We start from the raw sequence: 20,496 nt of genomic DNA, 5'->3' as shown, positions 1-20,496 counted from the left end.
TTGAGAGAGTGATAATTATCACGTTTATTTATATAATTAATTTTTTTATTTATATATTATATTTTATAATATATTTGTAAATTTTTAATTCGGAGCGTAAAAAATTTCACAAGTTGTGTTAAATAATTTTTCAAAATATTATACGAATATATAAAGAGAAAATATTTAGTATACAATCCTATAAGAGTATAATAAAATAATAAAATATTTTAAACAAAGAGACATATTGTAAAATAAAAAAATACACCATTAGTTTATAAAATATTAACCCATATATAAATATCTTAAATTTTATAGTATGTAGATTATTAATTATCAAAATCCATTTATATTATTTATATATGAGTTTGATTGGGTTTATGTTATCCATTGATCGAGTTTTAAAATTTTATTATCTCAACTTTATCATGAAGTCACATTTGACTTCTTGTATCAATTTTTTAATAAATTTTTATATAAATGACTTCTTGTATCAATTTTTTAATAAATTTTTATATAAAGGTTCTCACCTTCATAATGGATATGCTATAATTTAATTATTTATAAAATTTTTGATTGAATTGAAAAATATTTAAAAATAAAAAGTAATTATTATAAAAGTATTTTTATCAAATATTATTCTAATTTTAAAATTAAATAACTTAAATTACTATCTTAAAATAAAATATATTAATTATTTAGCTTAGGGAGAAAACTGGTTATCATACTTTGAAGGATAGGAGAAAAAAGGAGAATGTACCAGTAGTGCTTCAACCTCATATCTTATAGATAGAAAGGTGTGAAAATGGTTGTGGAGCCTATATGAGTGAGAGTTTTCATTTAGAGAGGACTTAATGAATAGGCAGTGGCAAAGCAACTAAGAAATTCAGGGGCATGATCCCTTCAAAGTTTAAGATTTTTCATTTTCTTCTTGTATATACAGACTATGACCCTCCAAAATATAGAAGTAGACTCCTCTAATATTTTTATAATATTAAAAAAAATTTCTTGATAAAAATAAAGTAAAAAATTTCTTGAAAAAGTCAAATTTAGAGAGTAAAAATTAGAATATGAAAACAGCCATCTCCACTTTTGACTCTCACACTACTTTCCTTGTTTCTTCTCCTTGCAGCCATCCCCAGTTGCAAGTTGTGAAGATTATATATTTGGAAATATAATGTGGAACAAATTTTTTATCTAATTTTTTTTAGTATAATTAACATACATTACATGTGTTATAGGGAAAAAAATTACATAACACGTCTAACTTTAACTTAACTCTCCCGAAATTAATATCCTGAATCCGCCATTATGAATAGGGATGCATTATGTCCCACCTAAATTCAAATGGCTGAATGCATTTCCTTCCTATGTGTGAGTGGGCTAGATGTTTATGGTTTGGTGGAAAGTTGGACATCAATATTGATGAAAATGTTGTTATCACATTGAATGATAGTGATGATCCTTGATGGGTGTAAGGGTAATAAAATGAAGATGGACATGGTTGGGATTTATACGGCAATTACATGCTCGATGATATGAAAATTTAGATATTGTGTGGCCAGAATTAGGAATTTGGTGTTCTTGTGGAAAGCAAGGATGGTGAATTGAGTAGAACTAAGGTGGAGGAACAATGGTGAACTAAACTAACGAGGGATGGTATAAGATTAATTATGATGGCGCCTATGAAGAAGGAAATTCTGCTAGTATAGGTGTCATATTAAGGAATGACTCATCTAATCTAGTGGATGTAATTGCAAAGAAAGTTCAAATAGATTCAACACTTGTGGTACAATCATAGTGGAAATGGACTCTAAAAGGTTGTATAGAGAGGAGTAATTGTGATGGTTTTTGGAAGATTGCTTCATATATACAAAATATTCAATTTAGAAGATTATTCTTCAAGAAGTTGTATATAATCTTGAAAGAAGAAATAAGGAGACAAACTAGGTGGTTACTCAAGTCAAAAAGTAGATAAATCTCAAGGATTGAGTGCATGAACTTTGATATTTTTGGGGTACATCCTAAACAAAAAAGGGCTTCTGGCACCGCATCAAAGCTTTGTTCTACTTAGGTAATGAGGCACAGGTGGATGTGCATTTGAAGCTGGGTTCTTGCTCATGTATACTTAACAGCCAACAGAACTAAAGAAGCATAAGCATGCATGTGTTATAGAGAGAGGGGGGAGACACTCGACCAGAAATAAGCATTCTTACATTGTCTGCAATGAGAACACCCCAATGAGCATCGAGAAAACACGGCTGATGAAAACATCTCCCTGCATAAGCTGCTGAAAACACCTGAACTATAGGTTTTTTTTGTGTACATAACCAACAAAACACATACTATAGAACTATGGTCTAGTTTTAAGACTTATCATACAGAACAAAGACATCAATCCTTAATTATTTCAATCCATGTGATCACGAATGAAAAACAAAAGGCTTTCATAATGTACATAACCAGCTCACTACTTTTACTAACCAGAAATAAAGAGACATCTTTCTGTAAGAATCCTATAGGGTGCAATCTACAAGCCCTAGTTTGAATTTATACCCATGTTTAGAACTTACAGTCACAAAAGCATGATGGATGGATAGTCTCCATTGGGCTAATCTTTGGCACAGCATCTTCCAAATACAAAGAAACTGAAAATACAATTTGAAAATTTCAGTAGAAAATCAAATCGAAAGCTTAGTGAAATGCTTACCCCTCCAGAAGCATCAGTGTCACTAACTACTGATCTATCTGTGGCCCGTGCAAGAGCGTTACTTGGTACTGTTTCTTGAAGATCGGGATATGAAGCTGCTGAAAATCGCCAGAATGGAGCGGATGCGCCCATTTTTTCCCTTCTAAGGGCAATCTAACAGAAAATAAAGAATAAACATAGCAACCTTTAACTCATAAATAAAGTTGACAGGTGGAAGACTACTTAAATGGCAAGTAGAATATTTTCTTCAAGCAACTTAAAGAAAAGCTCGTTACCTTTCCAGTTCTAGCAATTTCTTTGATCCCAAACTTGCTTAAATTTCTTTGCACAGCTACCATCTTCCCAGGATCTCCTGTTACCTGAGTTCACCACATTATTTAACATTTCAAGAATGCAACCGAGTCCCTCCAACTTATGAAATATCTCATGTGTTCAATCTTGTTTTTAATTACAATAGAACATTTTAAAAATCTTTTCCTATGGATTATTGCTCAAAAGGTTCTAAAAATAAGCATCTGCACAAACATAATGGATAAACTTAGACTAACTTCAGGGAAAAGATTTTCTCTATAGAAACAATCATTTGCTAATTAAAGAATGTTTCCAAGTTTCCTAAAAGGTAAGTTATCACTCCAAACAGAAACTGGAAGGGGAGGCCTCTTTTACTGGTTCCTATGTACTTTAATTAGCCAGTCACACGTCCTAGACTGTGGCTACTAGAAGTTTTTTATTCTCAGTCAACATTCACTACCACAGAAACCTATATATTGGCAAGCACCCAAAATTGTAAAGCAATAACAAGATAATCTATTCACATTAAAATCATATAATTTCTCCCAGAAACCATAAGAAAAAAAAAGAACACTTCTTACGTTTAACTTATGCTAACATTATGCTAGACCTGACAATTTGTATATACATGTATTTTTATATTGTGTCATATCATAATTCATATTATATAGATTTTGTGACAATATGTTTTCATATTATTTTTAATGTTATGTTTTAGTTACTTTTATCATGCCGTGCTCGTGTTCTAACATTGCTAGGTCTTTATGGGAATGTTATTTCTACTATTCATTACCTCAATAGTCAGTAATTGTTCTGAGATATCCACTAACCACATGATTTAATAAACTAGACAAGGTTAGCCTGGCAATCAAAAGGGGAAAAACATGACAAGAATAGAATTTAAAAGGAATATTATTAACATTCTAAAACGTCATAGGCTCATAGCAGGATTGACCTCAGCTCTGAACTTTGGATCCACCTTCACTTTTACAAGCATTAGCTCACGTTCAACCTCGGGTTCATTTGAGATATCTTCAACCTATCCATCAGATTAAAAGAACTAGTTTGAGCAATCAACATGAATCACTATCATTTTTTTAGAAAAGCAACGCAAATAATCACTTGGTCTTCATTCATACTCATCCAAGAACGAATGGCAAATGATGAGTCTATGAGTCTAATGGACAATATCGAGATACTTAAAACTCCATTGATAACAGCTTCAGGACATACATACCAGAAAAAGAGTGAATAAAATGTTCAAAGTGAAACAAATCACATTCCTCACCTCAGGGGAAGATAATCATTCATAATATCATGCTTACAAAGCCAAAGAAAAGCATAGAAATGAAGAGTTTGAGGTAACATTGTACCTTCCAAACATTCACAGGCTTTCATAATTGCTCTATAACTTGTTGGAGCACTGTTTCAGTACCAGAGACAACAATGGTAAAAAGTGCCTTATCCTTGTTTAAGCCAACTGCAAGGAACTCGATGTTGTATCCTCTCCTTGCAAAAACTCCAGCAATCCTATTAATCATTCCACTTTCATCTCCGACAAACACAGACATCGTGTGTCTTTTCACCCTTTTGATTCAATCACAGAAGGCAATAAGAAGGAAGACAGAAGTTAGCCTACATAAACAAAGTTTTAAGGAAACCAAAATACGCAATGAGAAGGAAATAAAAAACCAATACGGAAAAGAGTGGGTTGAATAACGTGCTTTGATCGAGTGGAAGTGGAAGGAACAGGGGAGTTGGCAAAGCAAGTGTTGTTAGAGATCTTTTCGTTGACACTCCTCGAAGAGAGCACTAGTTTCTTGAGGAAATGGCTGCTGGGTCCTCCTATCTTTAGTGGGAAACAAATGGGTTTATGAGCATAGTCTGAGTCAGACTTTGAGCAGTGGATTGAGAAGTGAGGAGCCGAAAGAGATGCCATGAAAGAAACAGAGAAAGAAAAGAGACCATGAAAAGAAAAAGAAGAAGAAGAAGAAGAAAATGCTAAATAAGACCGACCGTCATTAGATGAGCAATATTTTAAGCAGAGGCAGCAAATGGCGGTTTCGGTATTCGAATCGGGTCAACTGATCATCGGGTTCGGGTGTTCCGGTTCCCGCCAATGGAGTTTATTTCAGTTAATGGGGGCATTCCAAGCTTTACTGGATAAGATCCACCATATAAAGGAAATTGCTTAAATTAGTAGGCTTTTAGCGCTTTTTTTAAACGTCAAATTGCATTGTAGTATATATTATCATGAACGCCATTTTCGCTGGTTTTCAGTTGAAAATTGTCTATATTATTAGCATGCGTTGGGTTCGGATCTCAAATCCCCTCTCTACCATCTCCTTCTTAGATTCTTCATGGTGATCATTCTCCTCTTGGCTCGATATCGAGAGCCTTGAGCTTTGTTCCCATGTTTTTTTTCCCTCTCGGCTCTCGATCTTTCGAAGCCTTGTATTTCATTGTTCTTAATTTCATTACCTGATTTTGGGATTACATTTTTTTTTTGTTCTACCACAAGAAACCGACCATGCAGAACTTAACAAAAAGGGAAGTTTCCCGCCAGCTCTCAAATAGGGCGTTAAAACGGGGTTTCAGCCGCCAATTCTCGCGGCAGTCGTCTATGGACCCACGGAAGAACAACCAATGGTTCAACTTCGGCCGTCAGTCGTCCGTGGACCCCGTTCAGAGGAGTTCCGTCCAGGAAGAGCTGACGGTGCCGGAGAATTTGGACTCCACCATGCAGCTGCTGTTCATGGCCTGTAGAGGGGATACCAAAGGAGTGGAGGATCTATTAAATGAAGGCATGGATGTTAATGGTATTGATTTGGATGGCCGTACTGCTTTGCATGTCGCTGCTTGTGAAGGTCATGTTGAGGTTGTTAAGTTGCTTCTTAGTAGGAATGCTAATATTGATGCCCGTGATCGTTGGGGTAGCACGGTACATTCTTTTTCCTTTTCTTTAAGGCCCATAGTTCTTTGAATTGTGGGGAAAATTGGGATTTATTTGCAGGTTTCATTTCAATTTATTGTTATGATTGTGATAAATTATATTTGTTGGTTGGTTTCGTTGAAATTGGATAATCTAACTATTGTTTTCATTTTTTTCCAAAGGAGATTTAAAATTTGGGATTAAATTTTGTTTAGATATTTAAGCTGTTTAGCTTTGAATGATTTATGTGATTAAATATTAGGAATTTGGATCTTGTTGAGATTGGTAAATCATCTGGTGCTTGGCTTTGGCAAATTAGGATGAGAAGTTAAGGAGACAAATGAGTTAGATAATTGTGCGCAGAGATGCTAATGGCCCTGAATTTTAATTTTCATTTGCTTGATAATGCTGCATACGGCTAATTACTTATTCATGTGATGTAATGTTAATAAAATCACCGTTGGCAGGCAGCTGCCGACGCCAAGTACTACGGAAATCTAGATGTGTACAATATCTTGAAGAGCCGTGGAGCCTGTGTTCCTGTACGTTAATAACTTTTCTTTTTCTATCTGTACATTTTCGTTTGTGATTAACGATTTGCTCCTATATGAACATTGATACTTAAATTTATAACATAATATTAGAAAACCAGGAAGACGCCAATGACAGTTTCTGACCCTGAAGAAGTTCCAGAGTATGAGCTTAATCCAGTCGAGCTCCAAGTTCGGAAGTCTGATGGTATAACAAAGGTAAGGTTTGCTTCCTTTTACGCCACTGCCCAATGGGAATGGTGATTGCTTAAATTTGCAGATAGTATTCTGCATTTCATTCGCTCAGCTTTGACATGATTACTGGCTCCTGTCGCAGTCCTGTTCCACTTTCAAGAGGCTTGATGCTTCTTGAGAGCAATTGTTAGAATTGATGAAAGATTACTCACGTTTATGATTCTTATACAAGAACTAAATTGTTGAGGGATTAGTTTGGATGTCAGATGCACCCAACTTTTTTGTTTTGGCATCTGCATTGTAAGTAATTTGTTAAAACAACCAGTTGTATTATATTCTTGACGGCAACACATTTTAGATTGCTGAGATGGACATGTTTTCTTTATAGCCTTTTAAGATTAAAGGTTTTCTACACTTCTATTGTACAACTTGGAATTTGTCAATCATATTACAAAAGGACTAAACTTCCTCATTTTTTTTTCCCAGAAGAATATGTCTAACTTTGTATAATTTCCTTAAATTTTAGACCAATAATATACTGTAGCTCCTTTAAGCAAACTTTCGGTATACCTTTGACCATACTTTAGGAAGTAAGAGTTTGCCTCTGGGATTTATGTTACAGATCTGCATCTTGATGAATTTATATTTATGGTCCCTCTTTGGATGAGTCAAAAAGCTACATTGCTCCTTTTTCTCATTTTTATTTTGTGCTTTTTATAGATTGATTGTTAACATCTGATAAATCACTTGCCAGGGATCATATCAAGTGGCAAAATGGAATGGCACGAAGGTCTCTGTAAAGATACTAGATAAGGACAGCTATTCAGACCCTGAGACCATGTATGCACTTATCTTGTTTTCTTTTATACGTGTTTGACTCTTATGAAGTCAGTTTCCCTTTTGACATCAGTCATTCACACTTAAGATATAACTTTATACATTCCTTGGCTCCTTAGCCTTTCTTGGAAAGTTTCCCTCATGCCACATGCTGATTCCTATCTAGATGTCAATATAGCAATACAATTTGTTTATTTCTTACCATTTTGGTGTCTAAAACTTTTACTCCACTTTTATGCATTTGTGGACCATGAAAATAACTGTGTATATATAAACGATAATCGTTGACACCCTCTTCTTCTTTTCTAATATTCTGGTTCTGACATAGTCTAAATGCCTTATGACTGCATTTAACTTAGAATTGATGTTTTCCAATACACATTTTCACCATTCCTCGAGAAAAGGGAAAGAAATGAATATGGTTGCTAATTTTCTTTCAATCAGCTGAGATTGAGTTCTGAAGCCTAAATTCCGAACTAGAAGAAACTAAGGGATATTTCTTGGAATAATAATGACCAAAATATAACTCTAGTCTTAATAATTAATGCTGCACAAAGCTGGTATAAAAACAACTTTCTAAGTAGCCTTATATTGGGCTGGACACTATAGTTATTTATTTGTAAAATATTGGTTTAGTTTTTACCAAGTATGCACTTCTTCATTTATATCTGTAGTTTGATTAGGGATATGCCTCTGATTTCTTTAATAATTTCTCATCTGGCATAATGGCACCAAAAGTTGTGGTTCAGATTTTGAGGTTACATGGCTAAGTAGATGAGTTTGTTGTCTCAATGTTTCTGGAGTTTGGCACTTGACTTATTTGGCTACTGTATATTGCTTGTTTCCTAATAGCTGTGTGATTTTTCCTATTCTTGTTAAAGGGATGATGGGATTTCCTTTTGTTTACCCTGATTTTTGTTGTAGAGCCTAACACAAAACTCCATTCGAATCTCTTCCCTTAACAGAGCTGCTTTCAAGCATGAGCTAACTATATTAGAGAAAGTCCGACATCCTAATGTGGTTCAATTTGTTGGAGCTGTTACACAAAATATTCCCATGATGATTGTTTCCGAGTATCATTCTAACGTAAGCTTGTCTCCCCTTCTTCTCGTGCATGCTCCTTGACTATCTTGTCTGCGTTTGTGTTCTGTGATTTGTCTATTTTATCTGTATATATCATGCTTGTATTTCCAGTTATGATAGAAGATAAACACACTGCTTTTCCAGTTAGTAGAGAAGTGTGATTACTAGATGATGGAGATTTCTTTGCAGGCCTGAAAGTTTCATCCCATATAGTTTAGATGGTTTCAAGATATAAAATGCAAGCAGAAATACTAGATCTGGGGAAACAATTAGGATGGATGTCTATTTTGCAACCAAGGTCACTATGCAGTGAGTGGTGGAGAAAAAAGGAATTCAGTATAGACATATATTGCCTGGAGTAGTTTCTTAATTACCGGACTTAACCTCGCAACCATCTTCAGTCATTTATGGATTCGACTTTGTTTTCTTTCTCCATTTATATATTAGAACTTCAGATGTTTCAAATTTATTGCACCTAGTTTTAATTCAGTTTGGTTGAACGTATTCCAGAGATTGTATGTCCTTTTAGTTTTTCCAGTGTGATTCTTGAGTTTGGTTATTGAAATCTGTTATACCTCAAGGAATGTTCTGGCAGCAAATTTTCTTTGTCTAGAGAAGTATTTGGTATTTTGCTCACCTCTTTAACATTACTATGGTGATGATCTGTATTTCAGGGTGACTTGGGATGCTACCTTCACAAGAAAGGGCGTTTATCGCCACATAAAGCTTTAAACTTTGCTCTTGACATTGCGAGGCATGTACCAATTTTTTTGTAATTCAAGAGTATTTGTCTGTACGATCACTTTTGTCATCCATGCGAAACTCAAACAATAATACGCTGAATATGATCCCTGTTCTTCTGTTCAACATTATCCTTTATTTAAACATGTATGGTATAGTAATTCGTTTCTTCTGATTCTTCTTTATAACTACTTTTTCTTGATTACAGGGGAATGAATTACCTCCATGAATATAAATCAGATCCAATAATTCACTGCGATTTAAAGCCAAAGTAAGACAACGCTGTAGAAGCTCACATAATGCTTGCAGAATTTGCAAGTTGAACTTTTCAATGTACTCATGTGATGTACTGTTCTTTAATATTTGAAATTTTGGTAAGGTGCCAGAAATGTTTTGATGGATAGTGGAGGTCAGTTGAAGGTAGCTGGATTTGGCTTGTTAAGATTGTCAAACATATCATATGACAAAGCAAAATTATCAAACCCAGGTGCTCATGTTGATCCATCAAGTGAGTTTTTTTATAAAAAGACTTTGGTCTGGATGTTTGATATAAGTACGATGTATCTGTTCTTTCTGCTAATGGTAAAACTGTGGCTACTGATTTGTTTTCATTTTCTGATTGTAGATATATATATGGCACCTGAGGTTTATAAAAACTTGATAGTTGATCGAAGTGTTGATTCTTATTCTTTTGGTGTCATGCTATATGAGGTACATTTTCTATTGAAAGTTTGTTTACGACTAACACAAACATTACATTCTGGCTGAAGGGAGTTTAGATGTCTTTAATAGTTCCAATTCCTTGTTTTTTCTTGCTGACATCTTTCAGACAGTGAATTTGTTGTATTTTTAAGAAAACATATGCTCAATTCTTTCCTTCGTGGTGACCATTTCCTCTGTGATCACCTCTGTGTGCAAGAGAGAGAGTGAGTTGACTGAGAATCAGAAGTCAAAGTGAGGATCTTTCAAGAGGGGGTTGAGGGAAGTAATTATTCAGGCTATTCAAAGCAGCATTTTAGTTAAAACTAGGTAATAACCCCTTGTTTCTGTTTAATTCTTGTTCGAGTTCAGATGATTGGAGGAGTAACACCTTTTCATCACATGCCCGCTGAAGAGGCTGTGAAATTGATGTGTTTAGAAGGAAAAAGACCACCATTCAAGACCAAGTCAAAAAGTTATCCTCCGGACTTAAGAGAGTAAGTTTAGGATTAGATATGAAGAGCTTACTTTTCTTGCTTTCTAGCTTTAAGTTCATTGAATTAACGAAAGAGTGTTTTGCATGCGTCTGTTTGTTGTTTTCGTTCCTTGTAAATTTAATTGAATAGAAAAACCCAAGTTATCTCCTTTCTTATCTTTTCCTATAAAGAGAAAAAAATTGCAGTGCCTCCTAAGGTTTATCTTTGTTCTAACTATACATAAGCAAATATTCTAAGCTTTACTATCATTGTAATATATGAACAGGCTGATTGAAGAATGCTGGGATCCAAATCCTGTTGTCAGACCAATTTTTTCGGAGATCATTGTACGATTAGACAAAGTATTTGCTAACTGCTCAAAACATGGGAAGTGGAAAGATACCTTCAAGCTTCCTTGGTATGCTTCTACCTCCTTTAAATTAGTTCCTTGTCATGAACATATCCAAAGTTTTTTGCTAAGAGTTGAGATTGTTTCTTTTGCCCCTTGAAATGTTCAAGGCTATTGTACACTGAATTTCTGATTAAGATGCCTTCTGGTTTTCCAAAAGGACTTGGTAATATGACTGTTAGTACAATGGAATGGATTATTTACTGGTACAAGCAAAGTAGAGGGGATTGTTAGAAAATACTATATCGTATATTGAACTTTTAGGACTAGCTTCGTTATGTTGGAGTCAAAATGATGTAAACATCTGTAGGCGCCATTTCCCTGTGTGCGTTTTTTGAGTGTCTTCTACTTGAGAAATTGAACTTAGGATAGAAATGAGCATTACGCACACATATATATGAGACGTACAACTTTGCATACACACGCAAGTGAGCGGACATGCACACACCCCTATCTAGCAAGCATAGGGTGAATGAAGATAACTTTGTTGGCCTTTGGTTCTGTCAAATCTTGTAATTCCAAAAAAATATTAATCTGCTTCATAATATAATGCAAAATCATTGCAGGAAATAAGGTAAAGCTCGGTTCCTTCGAAGCAGAGAAAAATGGAGAATTACGAAAGAGGTTCCGATCTTTTTTGAAGCTTCATCTTAAAGATTGTATCTTATATAAACTGTGCCTCCCCTCTCAAGGAGCTGGAAAAGTTCCTTACTATATATAATGTGTGAAAGAAGCTTACGTTATGGACGCTAATGGAAAAATTACTAATCAGCATTATTAATCTACTTTTCTTATTGCATTTGGATCCATGTTTAGTAGTGAATTAAATTGGATGACGAGAGCCCCGTTGCTAATTTTATTAATTTCCAATTTATTTTCTTTTCGTATGGTAAAATCTGTTATATTTTGGTAGTTTTAATCATATCAATCTACTCTGTTTTTTTGTTTTTTTCACAATTAGCGATTTGTGGATAATCATTATTCTTTTATTATTTTACATCATCATATTATGATAATTATAAGGTGAAATTTAATTTACGGGGTAATTTTAATATTATATTTATTATAAAACAAATTTTATTTATTTTGATAAATATTGAGTTACTTGTCTAAATTTAAAAGTTCTAAAATTTTAATAAAAACTAAATTACGTCACAAAATATATTTATTAAATATTTATTTAAAAATTAAATAAACTTTTGTTTAAAATGATAAATTTGAGCAAATTTAGATAATATTTTTATTGGATAACCATGCTCCTAGTAGGGATGAAGCTAAATTACAATTTTACTTTTTACTAATTTAAAATTTAAAAAAAATTAGAGAGCGTAAATAGTAATTTTCTATTTTAGGGGGGGCGGGGCCCATGCCAACGCCCTGTAAATTCGCCTCTGGCTCCTAGACTTTTCACTTTTTAAACTTCTAAATTTTATTATTATATTTTTTGAAATAAAATTTATTATCTTTTTTTTAACTATTTTTATCAATTAAATAAGGAATAAATTTTAAAACTACAACTGAACTTTAATTTGATGTGTAATTTAGTATATGAAATTTAATGTGATGTATATATATGAAACTTTAATTTTAATTTAACTGTATATATGTAAAGAAATAAATGCATAAATTTATTTTATATTTGATAAATATAATTATTTATATATCTAATATGTAAACTTAAAATAGTCGCATATCAATAATTATGTTAATAGTTTATTAAAATTAAATCAAATAAAAATTTTATATATAAAATTACACAAAATTAAAATTTACGTATGCATTACACATTTCATCACAGTTGATATGTAATTTTAAGATTTACCTCTTTAAAATTAAAGTAAAATTAATTTTCTGTCAAGTTTGGATATGTATGATCAAATTGATTTTAATTTTTAAATAAAACAATTAAAAATAAAAAAAGTTACCAAATAGTACGAACGAGAGTCCCTTAACACACAATCAACAACTGCCACTTGTTGAACAGCCACGTGTTAGAACATCCAAGTAAAGATAAAATATATCAACGGTTAAAAAGTTGCCAAATAATACACCCTCGTTTAGAGAAAGTTTCCCCAAACCCCGCTTAAACCCACCCAAGTCTCTCGCGCCTACAACGACCTTTTATAGTCTCAGCCTTTTATTTATTTATTTTAAAAATATTCTTTAACTTCAAAAATTTTTATTTTTTGATCGATGGAAATTTTATATTTCTCAGACATATAAACTGTAATCAATATTTTCTTTTCTTTTTTTTATCCGGCAATTTATTGGTTATTTTTGTATTTTGTGTTATTTCTCTTTATGCATATTTGTTTTTTTTTTTTGGTCCCATTTTTCTGGTTTATTGTTTGGGTTCTAAGAATTTTTGCTGAATTTTCATTTATTTGAAATGTTTTGGTTGTACTAGAACTGTGAATGCTTCCTATTCTTGACTAGAAAAACTCTTGATAATGGCTTCTAGAGCGAATTTAAGGAGGAGAAAATTTGTTTTTGACTACTTGAATGTCCGAACGTTCTATCTTACTCATAATTTGGGATCACGTAATTATAGATTCAATATGTTCCATCAATCCGAATGTTTTGATGTGAAGAAACTGGATGTAAATTTAGGTGCAAAACTGGATTTTTCAGGATTAGGATACTTTAGTTATGGAGCTAAAGGAATCTCAGTTTTTGGTCCTAGAAATGCAAGATTTCAATTGAATACCCCGTTGGGTGTCACATTGATGTCGTTTCTGTTCGTCTTGCATCAACGGCTACTGTTAAACAATCGGAACCGGTTATTAATGATGACAGAAATGGAGAATTGTCTACCAAAAAGAGAAATGAAGCATCTGCAGAAGAATGTCATCAAGCTGTTGAAGGTTTGAGCACTGCTAAAGCCAAAGCGAAAGCTAAACGATTACAAGACTCTAAGAAGGGTGCCAAATCCGTTTTGCAAAGAGTATGGGCCACAATTCTTGGGATTGGTCCTGCTTTAAGAGCTGTAGCTTCTATGAGCAGGTCAGATTTTATCCTTTAATAGTTTTGTAAGGTTTTAAGTGAACCAGTTAACATGATTCGACTTGCTTTATGATGTGCTAAGTGTTTTATATTTTATTGCTTTTCACAGGGAGGATTGGACTAAGAAGATTGCTCGCTGGAAACATGAAATTAGGTCAACTTTTCAACATTAGTGGTTGGGTTTTAAGCTACTTTGGGCTGATATGAGGATCAGCTCAAGATTGCTGCTGAAGCTGGTTGGTGGTAGAAGCTTTATCTAGAATGGAGAGGCAACAGCTGACTCGAACTAGTGCTGATATCTTTAGGCTGGTTCCGTTTTCAGTTTTTATCATAGTACCATTCATGGAATTTCTTCTGCCTTTTTTCCTGAAACTTTTCCCTAACATGTTGCCATCAACATTTCAAGACAAGATGAAAGAGGTATAGTGGCATTCTTTCAGACTATTCTATTAGCAAAGTCAGGAAACATTTTAGTTAGGTTTGCTCTTTATAATTGCATGAAGTCTTGATTTGGGGAATGATTCAACATTTTTTTTGTCACATTTACACTGCTATCTCTTTTAGTTGTTTAGTTTGTTCCAAACAACAAAGGTTTTCATCCACCTTAATTTATTACAATTATTTGTGTGAATAAATTATGTATTCAATTTTCTATTTTCTTTTTAGTATAAAGAACTGCTGGTGGAAATCTACTTGATTGAAATAAAAAATGGGAACAAGATATTTCTAAAAGATTTGTGTTCACATTGATTTAAGCTTCTTGCATGGATTAGAATTTTAGTTTTTACAGACAGATACTTCAGTACCTTGCTTACGAAGAAGTAGAGGAAAAAAAAGAAAAAGGGGAAAAATAATCAATAATATAAAACATGATGAGATTATAATATTAAGGATTAAGTGATAATATTTATCGGGATATTGTTGATAACATGAAGCAGAGAGTTATACATTGAAGGGCATAGATCCTGCTACCTGAATCAGGAATGTTTTAAAGTAGCCTTGTATCTTTTAATTTTTGCATTTTATAACAAAGTAATCTACAAAATATATATATTTTTGGAAAGAACACTATCTTGACAATTTAAGGGCATTATCTATTTCTGTTATGTTCTACATTAGACACGGTTTTTATTTTGGAACAGTGTTATTGAATGAGTGCTCTAGGCATCTCAATTGTTGATGCCATTTTGTTTCCTTTTCTTGTTGGATAATAACAGCTATTTTTCTCTATATTCACCAGTTTCCTTTGGTACAAACCAGATTGAATCTTTCTTCCTTGTTTATGAAAATATTTAGTTAAATTTATAGGATACACATGATTTCTCTGAGTGCGAGGACATAATTACTTTTACTTGTATTGCTGGGTAGCATCATTTGCTTACTGTTGACATGTGCGCTTGTTTGGATTATACTTACTCATATTTATGTCTGTTTGTTAGAGGACAGTTTTGTTGTGTTTACTGCAGAAACTGTGCATATCACTGTGGCATGCCACTGCTCTCCTTCCCTTCTTTTTCCTTCAATGCATTTCTTCTCACTTGCTGAACATTAGGAAGCACTGAAAAGGAAGCTCCATGCAAGAATTGAATATGCCAAGTTCCTTCAAGATACAGTTGAAGAAATGGCAAAGGAGGTTCAAAATTCAAGGAGTGGAGAAATTAAGAGGACTGCAGAAGATCTTGTTGAATTTTTTAATAGAGTAAGATCCTATCTCACGATTTTTTGTATCCATTTTCTGTTATTTCCATTACCCATTACTTAACTTTGAAAATTGATATCTTGGTATTTTTCAGGTCAGAAGGGGTTCTGGTGCACCTAATGAGGAGATAATTGGCTTTGCCAAGCTGTTTAATGATGATCTCACTCTGGATAATATCAGCAGGTTAGTCTCCATTTTAGTTGTTTTTGTATTTGAATGACTATTAATTTAAATTAAATTATTAATTAAGCAAGATTGTGTGATTCTGTTTCATGTTTGCATTTCCATTTTCTTCTGCTAGGCCTCGATTGGTAAATATGTGCAAATATATGGGAATCAGCCCTTATGGAACAGACGCATATTTGCGTTATATGCTTCGAAAGAGACTCCAGTGGCAAACTTGTTTATCCAATCTGAAATTAATAATCTACCTTGTTTTGGCAGAAAATGTCAATGAGTTGGATGTATCCAAGAGGAGTAAATGGACTCTTCCAAGATCTGCTCCTTTGAACTTGTATTTGGTTGTAGTTTCTTGAGCTGGTTAATTTTGCCTGAGCTTTTTTGACTTGATACAGCATGAGTTCTCCTTTATTTTTTTAGGCTTTTTGATTGAGGTAGTCTTCATGTTCAGAACTTGGTCATACAGATTTGAAATACATAATGTTAAAGTTAAAACTTGCAATCCATAGGCATCCCTTTTTTAAAGCTTTTGGTGCCTGAGAGCAATTGTCTAAAACCTTCCAGCTTATACAATGCCATTATTGACACACGGATTTTGCTGCAACGTTTTTAGCATGTATGGAGAATTGAGCCAGTAAATTTGTGTATTCCATGATGGCACTTAGAACAGTTGTTCTGCCACATGGATTGTGCTGCAAAGTCTTTTGCATATATGGAGAATTGAGCTGGTACATTTGTATGCTGTGATGGTGCTTAAATCAGTTGTTCTGTCCTGAAGCATCATTTTGTTTTCGTTTATCTGCTTGATCAAAGAAACTTTGTTACTTATATTGCCATATATTTTGTTGACTTTCATGGAGTAGGCTGCACACCCTGAGCTCTGTACAGAGCAGATGATAAAAATATGCATAGTTGACTCTTTTATTTTTCTAGATGATAAAACTCTTTTATGGTCAGCTTTTCTCATTTAGTGGTGTCATCTTAGGTTAGAAGAAGAAAATTATGATTCCCAATATAAAATTGTTTAAAGATTGATCAATGATTCAAGGGGATTTTCGTTGGTTATTCACATAGAAGATTCCGCAATTTGTATGGTATTCTTAAAATATGATTTTCTTTCTAATGTAGCTTTTCCTTCACTTTCTAATGAAGGCACCATGAATGTTGTTATTATTATTTTCTTATAACTATTCTTTATGTTTAAGGATTAAGAAAGATGAAAAGCTGATTCCAGGAGAAGGCATGGAGTCCCTATCAGAAGCTGAACTTCGTCAAGGGTGTAGGGAGCAAGGCATGCTTGGAGTGCTCTCAGTAGAAGAAATACGTCAACAGGTTTTTTAATGTGTTTATTTGCTTCTGCTTTTGCCAATTTAGTGCTTGAGACTCTGCAAATGATAAGTTGCTGATGGGATATGTTATGGTCTCATACAGTGATTTTGGATTTTTCATATGTTTAAGACTGTTATATCTTGTTTTATGCCATATGTTTCTGTTATGAACAATGTTCAACCAAGCTAAGACTGTTGTATCTTGTTTTATGCTGTATGGTAAATATTATATCTTGTAGCTTCATATCTTTGTAATCATTATGTTTTATTGATTTAATTCTAGTGGGACAATAAATTTTTTTCTACTTAATTTACTGTTCTTGGATGCACAATTCCTTGATTCCTTTTCAAGTTCCTCTTATATTGGATAGGCTTGTATTTTTATGGAAGGAATTATTCTTTAAAGAATTGTTTATAATTACTTTTGAAATTCTCATAGAGGGAGTTGTTAATTGTTAGTCTTTCTTTTCCTATTATCGGTCTTGTACTTAATTATAATATCAAGTAGATTTTAACGTGACTCTTTAACATGGTTAACGTCTTTGTGCAGCTTCAGGATTGGATAGATCTGTCTCTCAATCACAGAGTCCCATCTTCCCTTTTGATCCTTTCTAGGTGATCTGAAGTTCTGTTTTATGTTTCCTTTTCCACCCGATCTTCTGCGAAGTTCATCACATAATGCACATGCCTACCTTTCTTTTTCATCAGATCTGAATTTCTATTATTTTGATTTGATACTCTGCAGGGCCTATATTGTATCAGGAAAGCTGAACCCTGAAGATGCTGTTCGTGCGACCCTTTCTTCTTTACTGGATGAAGTTGTGAATACCATTATTGTAACAGCTTTACCATCTGAAGATCCTGTTTCAGAAAGGAGAAGGAAGCTGGAGTACCTTAAGATGCAGGAAGAATTGATCAAGGTTGAAAAAGGAAGATGTTCTGTTTATATTATTATCATTTGAATAGTCTCATCTACTGTAGTTTGTATACTATTGAGGCCTGCTTTGGGGCTTAGTTTGTCCTATTTTTTGTGAAATAGTTGGACATAATCTTAATGCCTGTAAGTAGAGGCTTCGAGTCTTGAGGTTTTGAACTTAGTTTTCACTAACGAGCACAAAGGCAGCTTTCCAGGACTTGAGCGCTTCTTTGAATTCCTTGGTGGTTCTAAATTGGTACCTTTTATAGGAGGTGGAGGAGAAAGAAAGAGAAGAGCTGGAAAGGATGAAGGAATCTAAAGCTGGCAAAGCTAAAGAACAGGCTAGAGCAAGATCATTGGAAAAACGAGAGCATTTTTGTGAAATCAGTCGTGCATTGGCTGTTTTAGCTTCAGCATCTGTAAGGACTTGATTTTCAAACTTTCTTCAGTTCCCGTCATTTTGTTGATTTTCTTCTGCTGTCTTCTTCCTTGCATTGCCACTTTCAATGTAGATTTGACTTCATTTTGTTCCTAGTACGCAGTCTGTGAGCTGCGAGCGTGAAGAGTTCCTAGGTCTTGTCAATAAGGAGGTATGTTATAAACTCAAATGTTTACTAGTACAGACCTTTCAATTGTAAATTACCAGGTTATTATAAACATTATTTGGTCTCTACTTGCACGGCTTTTAACTTCGAAAATCGCTAAAATAGATACTTCTTATTCTGTTTCAGTCCCATATTAGTTCCTGCTGATGTTGGATTTTGCCAATGTTGGCAGATAGAATTTTACAATAGCATGGTAGAGAGAAAGCACCCAGATGGTGAAAAGGATGTCATTAAAGCATATAGAGCTGCACGCGAGGGATTTGATCCTTCCAGTGAAGTGTCTGAAAGTGACGCAGTTTCTTCAGTGCTTATGGAAAAAGTAAGACTTATTGGACCTTTAATTCTGTTGTAGTTACCCTCATCCTTGCCATATGATATAACACAAAGTACTTGCCATTTTTGTTGCTCACTAGGTTGATGCTATGCTCCAAAGTCTTGACAAGGAAATTGATGATGTAGACGCAAAAATGGGTGATAATTTGCGATTACTTGACAGGTCCAAAATCATGTTCTGTTATCACGATATTATGTTTGTTTTTGAAAAGTATTAATGGAGTTTGATGGTGTAACTGGTGTTCATGTCAATTGGCACATTGACACTGTTACCTGCATGTTAATATTCCGAAGGGCTAGGTTACCTTGAAATAAAGTTTCTAAAGTTGAAAACGTTTGGGTAATTAGGCTATATGGAGTGATAAGGGTCTCCTATTCAACATGAAATTGTGGCAGATTGATGTTTTCTCCATGACAAGGCCCATAGATAACCTAAAAAGCTTGGTGCTATTTCATGAACTTCAGAACTCAAGAGGGTGCAAGTAATTTTTGTTTTAGAAATATCATAATTTGTAATCAACGGGATATTCTTTCAGTTTAATTATCCTTTACAATTTGATTATTATCGTCATCATCAATATTTTGGCATATGAGATTTTGAAGAGATCGCGATGGGAAAGTCACAGCTGAGGAGGTGGCTGCGGCTGCTATATACTTAAAAGGATACACTGGGCAAAGAGGGTGTCCAAGAACTCATCGCCAATATTTCCGAAGGTAAAGGTCAGCTGAAAACATTTGTTTGTCCATATAAAAATAAAGACATAGATGTATTCATTTTTAAATTCTTGTCCTTTGATTTTTATCCACTTGATTATTTTTGTTGAAATGGCATGATAGACGGCAAAATCTTGGTGGAAGACATTGTCAAATTGGGCAGTCTGGTAGACGACGACAGGGAGGGAGGATGTAAAAGTTTGTAATCCCTTTTCTCTAGCCTTTTATCTAATTCTAATTTTATTATTATTCCTGTAAATTTGTTTTGCGGTTATCATTGTGATTCTACCTCAGTTTTTTTAGTCATTTCTTGACTCAATTATGGTCTAGTTAACACCATGATACCACTTTAATTATATTTTACTATAGTATAGATAAGGAGTTTACAAGTATAATTATCGATATAATCATAAATATAAATTAAATTAAATGTATAATTATTTAGAACTATAATCAATTTACCATGAAGTACAATAAATCAAAAATCTAAATGTTTTTATACTTAAACCTAAATAACTCTATATAAAATGGTGAGATTCTCATGATGATATAGTGTTTGAAACTCGATTTTAAAGGCTCAAAATCTTAAAATTTGTCAACACGGTCAAAATCTCATTGGATAATTTTAAATAATTTCAAAGTATATAATCTAATTCTTTTTAATATTTGGACTGGGATAATTCAAATTTGAATGATATATAATTCAACCTAATTCGAACCAGATACCTTCAATTTTCTAAAAGACTTCGGTTTTTTTCGTTCTTAGCATTGCATCGAAAAGAAATGATTCATAATATGATAAAGATGTAAGTTAAAATAGAGTCTACCTTGCTCAA

The 20,496-nt window shown here is 33.5% G+C and overlaps 2 protein-coding genes and 1 pseudogene across 7 annotated transcripts; 2 read left to right on the top strand and 1 right to left on the bottom strand.

The window, feature by feature from the left end:
- Window positions 1–1,364: 1,364 nt before the first annotated feature.
- Window positions 1,365–4,575, bottom strand: LOC107928425 (acetolactate synthase small subunit 1, chloroplastic). Of its 2 annotated transcripts, XM_041077202.1 has the most exons (6): window positions 4,354–4,575; window positions 3,936–4,019; window positions 2,965–3,048; window positions 2,690–2,842; window positions 2,553–2,627; window positions 1,365–2,200 (listed from the first exon to the last, which is right to left on the bottom strand). In XM_041077202.1, the coding sequence occupies exons 2-6, from the start codon at window positions 3,975–3,977 to the stop codon at window positions 2,192–2,194; spliced, it is 363 nt and encodes a 120-aa protein (XP_040933136.1). In that variant the 5' UTR covers window positions 3,978–4,019; window positions 4,354–4,575; the 3' UTR covers window positions 1,365–2,191. The 2 variants fall into 2 exon arrangements, with proteins under 2 accessions (XP_040933136.1, XP_016715146.2); XM_016859657.2 differs by having other exon boundaries at window positions 1,365–2,627; window positions 4,354–4,570.
- A 79-nt stretch (window positions 4,576–4,654) lies between these two features.
- LOC107928424 (integrin-linked protein kinase 1) lies at window positions 4,655–11,681 on the top strand. 5 transcript variants are annotated; one of them, XM_016859650.2, is made up of 12 exons: window positions 4,655–5,921; window positions 6,380–6,454; window positions 6,557–6,661; window positions 7,392–7,477; window positions 8,440–8,560; window positions 9,232–9,311; window positions 9,507–9,569; window positions 9,685–9,785; window positions 9,924–10,009; window positions 10,370–10,494; window positions 10,760–10,891; window positions 11,449–11,681. In XM_016859650.2, the coding sequence occupies exons 1-12, from the start codon at window positions 5,511–5,513 to the stop codon at window positions 11,453–11,455; spliced, it is 1,392 nt and encodes a 463-aa protein (XP_016715139.2). In that variant the 5' UTR covers window positions 4,655–5,510; the 3' UTR covers window positions 11,456–11,681. The 5 variants fall into 5 exon arrangements, 2 of the variants coding, with proteins under 2 accessions (XP_016715139.2, XP_016715137.2); XM_016859648.2 differs by having other exon boundaries at window positions 9,685–9,806; XR_005901401.1 differs by lacking the exon at window positions 11,449–11,681 and having other exon boundaries at window positions 10,128–10,494; window positions 10,760–10,892.
- Window positions 11,682–12,950: 1,269 nt separating this feature from the next.
- LOC121206317 (mitochondrial proton/calcium exchanger protein-like) lies at window positions 12,951–20,022 on the top strand (annotated as a pseudogene).
- Window positions 20,023–20,496: the final 474 nt, after the last annotated feature.

The sequence above is a fragment of the Gossypium hirsutum genome, chromosome A09 (assembly GCF_007990345.1).
Source record: "Gossypium hirsutum isolate 1008001.06 chromosome A09, Gossypium_hirsutum_v2.1, whole genome shotgun sequence".
Classification (NCBI taxonomy): domain Eukaryota; kingdom Viridiplantae; phylum Streptophyta; class Magnoliopsida; order Malvales; family Malvaceae; genus Gossypium; species Gossypium hirsutum.
Note: the sequence above shows the minus strand (reverse complement) of the source record. Positions and strands in the feature narration are given on the sequence as shown.

Excerpts from the sequence above, each read along its gene's own strand:
- LOC107928424 (XM_016859648.2), top strand. The coding sequence starts at position 5,511 with ATGCAGAACTTAACAAAAAGGGAAGTTTCCCGCCAGCTCTCAAATAGG. Across the intron at positions 7,478-8,439 it reads TATTCAGACCCTGAGACCAT|AGCTGCTTTCAAGCATGAGC; the intron begins GTATGCACTTAT and ends TTCCCTTAACAG. Across the intron at positions 9,312-9,506 it reads TTTGCTCTTGACATTGCGAG|GGGAATGAATTACCTCCATG; the intron begins GCATGTACCAAT and ends TCTTGATTACAG.
- LOC107928425 (XM_016859657.2), bottom strand. The coding sequence starts at position 3,977 with ATGCTTGTAAAAGTGAAGGTGGATCCAAAGTTCAGAGCTGAG. Across the intron at positions 2,843-2,964 it reads AAATTGCTAGAACTGGAAAG|ATTGCCCTTAGAAGGGAAAA; the intron begins GTAACGAGCTTT and ends ATTTTCTGTTAG. Across the intron at positions 2,628-2,689 it reads ACACTGATGCTTCTGGAGGG|TTTCTTTGTATTTGGAAGAT; the intron begins GTAAGCATTTCA and ends TTGTATTTTCAG.